Genomic DNA, 10,401 nt, shown 5'->3' with positions numbered 1-10,401 from the left:
TTTGTGCTATATTTGAAGAACACCAAATGTGAAAAATAAGCTTTTCATATAAATATCATTCATTACTAGCAACAATTCAGATTACAAACATTTCATTACACCACCACAGATACAACCAACCAAAACCTACTTCTAACCTTAATTCATTACTAGCAAGGTTAATTTAGTACAACCAAATTGCAAGCTTAATTTAGTACAAACCAAATTGCAAGGATTACAAACAGAACCCATGATAAGCCTAAAGCAATTACAACATAATTTTTTCCTTTGGCAGTCTTCAAACTCTCAAAACGCATCTTCAACATTTCATCACTCATACTGTGCATTGCTTCCTCCATCTTGTCTTTCTTCAATTTCAACTTCTGTAACTTTTCCTCCACACCTTTGAACTGCAATTCAAATTCACCAATTATTGTGTATTGCTCCAATAACTTCATCTGCAAATACTCACATCCATGGCATTGGCCTTCATTGTCCTCCTCCCATTTGAAGAACCCACAATCAGATGTCCCTAATTTCAACTTCAGGAGAAGAAATTAAAAGCACTAATTTTACTTCATTTTAACCTTTAACAAAAGCAAAAAAAATCATAATTTAGGTAATTCAATAAATAAAGGACAAAAATTTAGCACTTACAGGCCACTTAAAACAACCCAAAAATTTTCTTCCCCATGTTCGCTCCATGTTTGCAGGTTCTTTGTCTTGTTGGGATGTTATGGTAGTATTTCAGTTGAACCTCTCTTCCACTCCCCCTTGAATTGCTGGAGCCTGATGAGTGTTGTGCTGCCATGGGAGGAGAATTGCAAATTTCGAAGTTTTTGAGGGGGATTTCAGCGTTTTTCGCAGAAGGTAGGAAGAAGGAGAGTGTGAGATTGTGTTTTGGGGGGGGGGGGATTCTGGGTATCTTTAACTAACAAGGTCACGTGGAGGCACACGACTACTGTTCACCTACATTAGCAGGTTGGTAACCTGCTAGGTCCCAATAGTTGGGACTGAATAATAAAAAATGAAAGTTGGGACGGTTTTTGTCAGGACGCCCAAAGTTGGGACTGATAAAATTAATTTTTCCTTTTTTTTCATTGTAAGTAACCTCACTAAATAATAAGATGATCCTATTTAATCATACTAGTAATCTCAATTGTTCACAAAAGTAACCTCATTTTTTCATACTAGTAACCTTATTAGTCAAAAATATTAACCTTATTTAATCATATGATGCCCTATTTGATCAAGTAATCCCAATTGTTCACAAAAGAAACCTCATTTTTTCATACGAGTAACCTCATTAGTCCAAAATATTAACCTTATTTAATCATATGATGCCTTATTTGATCAAGAAATCCCAATTGTTCACAAAAGTAACTCATTTTCTTCATACAAGTAACCTCATTCGTTCATAATAGTAAATTGATTAGTATTCCCTTTTGTAATAAAATTAACCACATTTGTTTATAAGAGCAACACCATTTGCTCATAAGAGTAACTTAATTTGTCCATAAGGATTTGTAAACAAGGGTTAACTTCAAAAGGTCATATCTCACAGCATACTTAATATTTTTGAAAGATTCAAGTGGGAGATGAAAATTTGGGTCGATAGTTTTCCAATGCCCAGTCAAAAGCTCGATTCCGATGAAAAACGGGTAAAATACGACCATTTGAAAATAGGCTGACGAATTGATAGGTTGTCGCATGCGACCATACCTATAATTTTGTATGTGGCCGGGGTTGTATGCAAGACGCGCTGTCAAAACTATCCGTCTTTTTTTTTTTGCCTTTGAAGAATTTTTATATTTTGAAATTATAAGTAAATCAATTCCACGATGACAAAAATTTCTTTTGCGCGTGAAATTGAATGTTAATGACAACAAATTGGAGTGTTTGAAAAAGTAGTGCAACGCGTCAGAATAAAACTTTCTCTAACATTAACATTTTATGACCCAACCGACAACCTAATCATTCTCTCTCCTACATTTCTTCTTCGCGTAGATCTCGCGGAGAAGCTCGCAATTAGATTGAGATTCTCACAAATCACAAATCTTTTGCCCTCATTTCCTTCTTTTTCTTGAACATCAATGGCGAACAATCTAGAAGAATCAAACCCTCTCTTAGGGGCAGAAGGGACCCATAACAACCAATCAAACCTCAATGATGATGATGATATTGCTGTTGTTGTTTCTAAAAAGATGGATGAAAATGTCGACGCTCTTTCTCCGTCGAAACAACCGCCAGTTCCTACAGTAGCTCAGCCGCAGGTGGCGGAGACTTACGGTTGGGCCGCCCATGGATTGCCTTTGGGCCAGCCTGTCATGGGCCGAGCCCATTGGAACTCCGGCCTTTGTTCTTGTCTTGGTCGTAGTGATGACTTCTGTAGCAGCGATCTTGAAGTTTGTGAGTTCCTTATTTTATATGCGTTGTGATTGTTGAAGAAATGAATAAGGATGTTTACATTATGTGATTGTGTGATGAATTGGGAATTTGGATTGTCTTTTTTGATGATTACATTTTACAACCTTTTCATTGGCAGTATGTCTCCTTTGCTTATTTAATTGCTGTAATAAACTATTAACTTGGTGAGTTTATTGAGTTGGAGAACTTATTAGCTTAACCCAGGACACTAATTAGGTTCTGTTTAATGTTAATTAAGCACCTTAGAGCCACTACTGACGGCGTTTGGTGTTGCTTGCAACCTTAACTATAGCTGCTGTAGCTCTCTGCTCTATGTTGTTTCTTGATTATATGGATACATCGTGTGGGCTTGGAATAGGGGTAAACAACTAACGGCCCGTTTGGTAGTTGGTTATAAATGGTAGTAATGGGAATGAATTGGTATGTAAATTTGCAAAGAAAATCATTGTTCATTCTCATGGTAATGTTAATTTATCCTAAAGTGTATGTTTTTCTTCTTGAATTTTCAGTCCTATCCAATACCACCTTGTTAGGTGGTAATGAGTCGTAATAAAAATTAGGGGTGAGATTGCTTTTCCATGGAGAAAAAATATAAACTTGGGGATTGAAATTGTCTCTCCAGAGATATTTTAAACCTACACTTAAAATTCATTCCCATTACCGCAATTTATTAACGACTACCAAACAAGCCGTAAGGTGTATTAGGTTTTGGGAGTTAATAACGATGTGGATCAGTAGTGGAGGTGGTGGTGGTTGTTAGTATCTGGTGAAAAAGAGGAGGAATTGGGGAAGCGGTGATTGATTACCCCCAAATGAGAGTAATAGGTACCTAGCTAATACCCCTTCGTTTAATCGCTGCTGCTCACTACCGCCTGCAAGTACACATCCTTTTTACCATTTATGCCTTGTCAATCGTTAATAATTCACTTCATTTTAAGCATGGGTGGGGTAAAAGATCTACAAACAATTGATAAGTTCATGTAAGGTATGGAAGCTCTTTTGTGCAATTAAGGGGGCATTTATGAGGGATTCGAGATAAGGAAAGGTCATCACCACCCTTGTTTCCCTTAAATGTTGCTCGTTTGAGATTTTTTTGGTTTCCCGTTCCCCTCTAAATTCCCCCAATAACTCTGCGTTGCTTCCCCACCCCCAGGGTTTCACTTCCATGGACACTGTCTACATTCAACTCTACTACAAGCAACCATTTACACCACCAGTCCCCTCCCACCCCCACCACCCCCACGACTGAAACCACCAACCTGACCACCTTGTCACTACTGACCAACCAAAAACTAGGCTTCTGTAACCACACTGCCAACCCAACCCACTGCTGAAACCACCACAGCCACCGCCAACACATTAAAAACTGAACACCAACGTCACCACTCCACAGACACCACCAAGCTAATCCCAATACTAAAACTACCAGCCGTTGAGCTAACAGCTAAATAACTTGATAGGGAATGGTTTGTTTATGTGATTGTGGGATGAATTACAATGGTTTTTTCAGGATTGCCAATTGAGGCTGTATTTCTTGGTGATTACATATGCTACAGTTTACAACCTTTGTATGGCCAATATTTGTCTATTTAGCTTATGTAATTGCTCTAACGGATTACTACGTTGGTAAGCTTATTGAATTGGAGAATTCATTAGCCAATGGCCACTGGCTCAGATGTTTTTTTTGTCCCATTTGTAGATGACCTAACCACGTCACTAATTAGGTTCTGCTTTCTGTTAATTGACCACCTTGTATAAATCTACTACCGAGGGCATCTGGTGTTATTTCTTGATATATAGGGCATCTGGTTTATTTCTTGATATATATTGACGCCTCACGTGTCATGTGTGGGCTTGGAGTGGGGGTAAACAATTAACGGGGTATTAGGACGTAGGACATAATAAAGATGCTGCAAATCAATGGGGGAGGTGGTACCGTGGTAGTTGTTAGTATCTAGTGGAAAGGAAGAGGAAGAGGGGGATAAGGTAAATGATTATTGCCAAATGAGGGAAATAATCAGCACCGCGTTTCCCCTAGAGTTACAAATTATCTCCAAATAAGAGTAATAGTTACCTTAGCAATACCCCTTCCTTTAATCAGCGCTCATGGCCACCTCCATGTAGACACCCTCTTACCATTTACGCCTTGTCATTCTTTCGTATATGCCCTCATTTCAAGCATGGCCTTGGGGGATCAAGATTTTCAGATAAATTATATTTTCATGTAAGCTGTAGGAGTTCTTTTGTGGAATTTGTATCTGTGAATTTGGAAGTGGTAGTGTTCCTTCTGTTTCATTAAAAGCTTTTGATGAGCTTATTCATTAACTATCTTACTTTGTCGGTGTCGCTATAGCTAGGGCAGCTCATAGCTATAGTCTTAGCCTCAGGCCTCTGGAATTTGGGTTTTTTTTTTTGTCAAGTGACACCAGATTAGTAGTAGCAGATAGCAACGATGCATTTGCTCTAGCCTTTTTTTTCTTCTAATGGAGCTATATGAATTTGGATATTAGTTTCACAAATAAGGGGCAAAGTTTTATCAGAAAAGCCCTTGTAAGCATAATGTAATATTTACGGGGACAATTCTAGATTGAACTAGAAACTGAAAGTCAAACCAATATCGTTTCACTTCCTGCTAACACTTCCCCCTTCTTTTTTTTTTTTTTTTTGAATATGACTGAAGGGATCGTTATCCTCTATCCTACTTGTCAGGTCTTCTCGGAAGCGTGGCTCCGTGCATTCTCTATGGAAGCAATGTTGAAAGACTTGGCTCAAGCACCGGCAGTTTTTACAATCATTGCTTGTCCTATGCTGCACTGTATCTTATTGGAAATTCTTTCTTCGGATGGAACTGTGTAGCTCCTTGGTTTTCATATACAAGCCGTACTGCTGTGCGCCGTATGTTCAATCTTGAGGTAAGCTCTTATTTCGCCGCAGGATGCTGTTATTAATTCTTACATCAAAATGGCTATTTGTGCATTATTAATTAATTGCCGAACCTCTGTTGCACCTGCTTTGTGGCGGTTAGTTGTTCATTGGCATCTTCCAAAATTCAAGGGTATATAACCTAAACCGAGGATTCAGTACTTTGAGCAATGAACACCATGAATGATTGTTAGGATATATTAATTGAAATATAGAACTTATATACCCAAATGCCTCTATAAGTGTTACTTGGCTTTGTCTCGTTTTCGACAAAAGAACCTGAAAAAATAGTTTTTTTTTTTTCCTGTTTTTTGAGAGTTTAGTGTAGGTAGATTATCTTTCATTCTTTTGAATAATTCTTTCATGAGTATATAAAGTTTAGTAGCAAGGGCGTTGCTGTAGATATTAATTAGGAGTATAAGTTAACATTATTTTGACCCAACTTTGTTCCTATGTTTGTAAGGGAGAGAGGGCTATATCTTCTTTTTAGAATTTGTGTCAATGATGGTTTATTGAGTGATTTTTTCGATGAGATATTTGCCCAATCTGGAAAATTGGGAGAGTTAAGTAGCTGTTGGAAAGAGTTGAAACTTGAAACCTAGCTTGTCAGTGGCGGATCTAGAAATTCAGAAGTGGGGGTACGGAACAATGAGCAATTAGATTTATAAAATATATCATTTTTTTCGTCCCTAATCTTTGGCTATATTTTATTTTTTGGAGTCAAATTTCGCCAACTTTAACCTAAAAATACCATTAATATATAAGAAAAAAATCATATGATATAAATGCTCCGATACAAGATGTGGATAAAGGTAATGAATTTGAATTCCGAGAAAATTTTGAAAGATAAATTATTGTAGAAGAATTTTTTTTAAAATTTGTTGTTGATATAAGTCACATAATCATGTTAATGAATTAAGGTGAAAAATGGTTATTAGAAGATAAAATGATGACTTAATAAGTTCATAGAAGTGAGATAAAAAGAATACAAAATAATCCAACAATTTTAATATAAGTTAGCAACTTTCTATAATTCATATTGGTGTATGTATAATAAGAATTGCATATTTAACTTCTACATAAGTTATTCCTTTTATTTAGAGGCCTAAAAGTAAGAGGGGAAGAAAATGTTGCTAAAGAACATTTGAAAAAAAAAAGAGTAAGAAAAAGAAAGAAAGATGAAAGTAGATTACAGGAATCGAACATGCAACCTCACACTCTTTTATCAATTTCCTCTCCCTTACCAGTGAAACAAATACTAGTTTGAAAATCTACATGTGTAAACTATATATATCTGCTTTTCTAATTAATGGGGGTACAGTTGTACCCACTGTACCCCTGTGTATCCGCCTATGGCTTGTCAGACACATATTTTTCCATTAATGAGACTTACCTCACTTCAGTTAGTTTTTGATGGTGAAATGTGCGCTATAAGTTGGGTTTTTCGGTGTCATGTAAATTAGAGGGGCAAGATATGGAAGTTACCCTATATTCCTACCAAGTGCAAGAGCATTGTGCATATGCCATGGTGTTGGATGGAACTATCTCCGTATATGTGCTAGACTCGAGAACGGCATGATTGTCTTAACCTAGAGGCATATGTAGCTTGTGGTGATTTCCCATCATTCCTCTATGGGGAGACAGCAAAGAGCAGCATTATATGCACAATGCATTCATTATATCAGGAGTGTAGGACTATATTATAGGTCAGCTGCTGTTCTATCTTTTGGTTCATTGCCTTTTAAATGATGTGAAATGTCTGGTGAGTAATGAATGACCTTGTTTTCTACTGAAGTAAATAAGACCTTTAATTTCTAACCCTCTACTAGACTAATCATATTTTTAAGAGACCTGTAAGATTAATGGCTTATTATCTCAACAGGGAACTTGTGAGGCTCTAACTCGGCAGTGCAGTTGTAGCGGAAGCTTTCTGGAGGATGAGGTACAAAGGGAGCAGTGTGAGACAGCTTGTGATTTTGCCACTCATGTCTTCTGTCATCCTTGCTCACTCTGCCAGGAAGGTCGGGAGATTCGTCGTAGGCTGCCACACCCTGGTTTTAATGCTCAGCCAGTCCTGGTTATGATTCCTCCTGGGGAACAGGCTATGGGTCGTGAAAAGGCATGAAAGCTTCTGACCATCTTTACTGGTCTGTCTATACGGACAATTGCTATGTTTATACTTGATCCATAATGTTTGATCGAATGCTGTTAGTAGGCAGCTGTGAAGTATTACTTTTGTGCAATGATGTTAAGAACATAAAAATAGTGGAGTGGAATGTGAGGCCCTGATATCTCACTTAAAATACTATCAACTCAGCTCTGCAGTATTACATATTGTTCCTATGTCAATGATTTAGTAATTTGTGACTGTGACAAGGTTGCATGTTGTGAATGAGAATGTTCTTGTTTCGTGTATTAATGTTCATTTGCATGTTAATAGCAGGATCATGTTGCATTAGACAGAAGTGAATAGAGGATTTGCACGAGCGCAACTCATGTGGTTTACATCTTTGTTCTTTTATCCAATTACATTGGCTTGGGTGTTGCTGTGTTATGTGGGTTAGCCTTTATTTTGATAATCTCTCTTGTGGGTGAGGATGATTGTGTGTATGGTGGTCAATCTCTTGTTGAAGTTGGTTTGATAGGATCCCCTGCAGCTAGTCTGTTGTGTTTCTTGGGTTCGGGATTTTAAGTGTAATTTTATTAGGGAAGCACATTTAAAATCTCTATGGGGAGGCATTTTTTCTCCATGGGCAATCAATCTCACCCATAAACTTGTGTTTTTGTCTCCAAAGGGAAGCAATTTTCATTACCACTCATTACCACCTACAGGGTGGTATTGGATGGGAATGAAAATTCAAGAAGGAAAGTGGACACTTTAGGATAAATTAGCATTACCATGGAATTATATAATGATATTTTTCACAAATTTACACACAAATTCATTCCCATTACCACCATTTATGACCAACTACCAAACGAGCTGTTAATGATATTGTTGTGTCTCTGTAAAAAAAAAAAAAAAAGAAAAAGAAAAGACTTTGTTATGCTCGGGAACATTGTCATCTTGGGAACACTAAAAAAACTAGTTCATGAGCCCAGAATCCCACGCGTCAGACGTTCGTTGGGATTGCTCATGCGACGAGATGCAAACCTTGCCTTTGGTTCGTTGTCCAGATCGTGATTGATATTTGCTTCTCCTATCACATCCATTAGTCATCCGAGTTTTGCTTCCACCAGTGCATTCATCGACTAGCGGCGCAATCTTTCTTTGGCGACTCTTAATCAGCTTTGCTTCTTTATGTTCTTTAGGACATGTAAGAGCTCATAAAGCTCTCTTAGATTTCCTTTTGTTTTCGTGTGGTTGTATTAGTTATATGTTGTACTTTGTTATTTAATCAATGCACGTTTTCTTGATGTCAAAAAAAAAAAAAAAAAAAAAAACTAGTATTGCGACTCAGGTGAATAGGATTTTGTGATTTGGGGTTCTATTTCTTTATTTTTCTTTTTGCTTCTCTCGTAGTTCCATGTCGCCCAAAACAGACAACATTATCCATAAATTCGACTGTTTATTGATGGAAGGAGAATGTTGGTGACCTTTTGATTTGGCAGATTAAGTGAAGTCTCGCCTAATTTTGTTAGGTCTTTTTTCCTTTTTCATCTATTTGTGTATATTGTTTCTTGCATTTTTAGTGTAATAAGCTCATATTGTTGTTTGATTTATGATCAAATTAGTGTAATTCTTTAAATTGTTGCTTGCATTTTTATGCTATATGTGTTTTAAATGATTAAGTTTGGAATAAAATGGTTGCATTTGGTGTAGATTGATTATTTTGATGCAGGTTTTTAAAGTAATTGATTAAGTATCAGTTTTATAAAATAAAGGTAAGACAGTAGTAAACTCATAAATTGATTGAGTAAAGTCTAACATTTCAGTCCAATTGGAAATGCAAAAGACAAGAAAGCAATTTTATCTATAGGCAACAATGTTCAAATTTCTTGTACATATTGTTGTTTGATTTATAGAAAAAGCAAATATTAAAAAAAATAGAGAGAAGAGAGATAGCAAAAGAGGTGATCAAAAGATAGAAGAGAGAAAAATTGAGAAAGCTGGAAAATAAGTCATGGTTATGTGTAGAACTGCAATTTTTTTAAAATGGAACGTTTGTAGAAATGAGATTTTCCATGTTCTATTTAACGTTTATGGTTTGTATTTTTGTAGGTTACGTTATAATGTTACTTTAATTTCTCATGATTGTAGAAAAGTTGGTGTTGAAAACACAATCCTATTCTAATTGTAATATGTTACTATATTAAATATTTTTCCTTATACATTATTTTTTTTAGTGAAAACTTCTTATAAATTTTATAATTCTCACATAAAAAAAGATTAGTAAAAAATTTGGAGGTGAAGACATTCCTAATTTTAATTGCAAATAAGTACTTTAATACGTTATTATTAGTAAGTATTTTTCTTATACGTTACTCTAATATATTGAAAAATAATATAAATAGATCTTGTTTTATAGTAGTTTTTAAAATAGTTTTCAGCGGTACGAAAATTATAATTTTTTGAAATATATATAAAAAGTTATACTTAGTAATTTCATTGCAAAACAAACTTTATTTCTTATCATGCTAGTTTCTGTATATGTATTTTTTATCGATTTAGAATTCTCTCTCTTTTAAAAGACAATGACATTTTATGACACTTATAAAAGCTTGACAAATGGCGTCTAATAAGGATGTCAAATGTCACGATCTCGGACGCTGACTTTTCTGACTCTGTTTTATATATTAGTTATTACTTGCTCTTTTTTTAAGATGATCCGTTTTGACTTTTGACACTATTCACATATGTAACTTTGACTATCCTTTGTGATTTGTACTTAAAGAAAAATATAATCATGTGAGATCTTGTTAGGTTCGTCTCAATGTATATTTTCATACTATCAACTTTTCGGAATTTTTGTTTATTGATAAATAGAGATATAAAGGTTTAAAATAGTGCATTGGCATATGTGTCCAAGAAAAACGGGTCAATTAAACAAAAATAGGTAGTATATGATAATG

General features: G+C 35.7%; 1 protein-coding gene across 2 annotated transcripts; it reads left to right on the top strand.

Moving 5' to 3' along the window:
* Nucleotides 1-1,890: 1,890 nt before the first annotated feature.
* LOC104908931 (cell number regulator 8) lies at nt 1,891-7,747 on the top strand. Of its 2 annotated transcripts, none has more exons than XM_057396205.1 (3): nt 1,891-2,388; nt 5,116-5,323; nt 7,216-7,747. In XM_057396205.1, the coding sequence occupies exons 1-3, from the start codon at nt 2,073-2,075 to the stop codon at nt 7,451-7,453; spliced, it is 762 nt and encodes a 253-aa protein (XP_057252188.1). In that variant the 5' UTR covers nt 1,891-2,072; the 3' UTR covers nt 7,454-7,747. The 2 variants fall into 2 exon arrangements, with proteins under 2 accessions (XP_057252188.1, XP_010696404.1); XM_010698102.4 differs by having other exon boundaries at nt 1,896-2,388; nt 5,116-5,318; nt 7,211-7,747.
* Nucleotides 7,748-10,401: the final 2,654 nt, after the last annotated feature.

The sequence above is a fragment of the Beta vulgaris genome, chromosome 7 (assembly GCF_026745355.1).
Source record: "Beta vulgaris subsp. vulgaris cultivar EL10 chromosome 7, EL10.2, whole genome shotgun sequence".
In the NCBI taxonomy this organism is placed as follows: domain Eukaryota; kingdom Viridiplantae; phylum Streptophyta; class Magnoliopsida; order Caryophyllales; family Amaranthaceae; genus Beta; species Beta vulgaris.
Note: the sequence above shows the minus strand (reverse complement) of the source record. Positions and strands in the feature narration are given on the sequence as shown.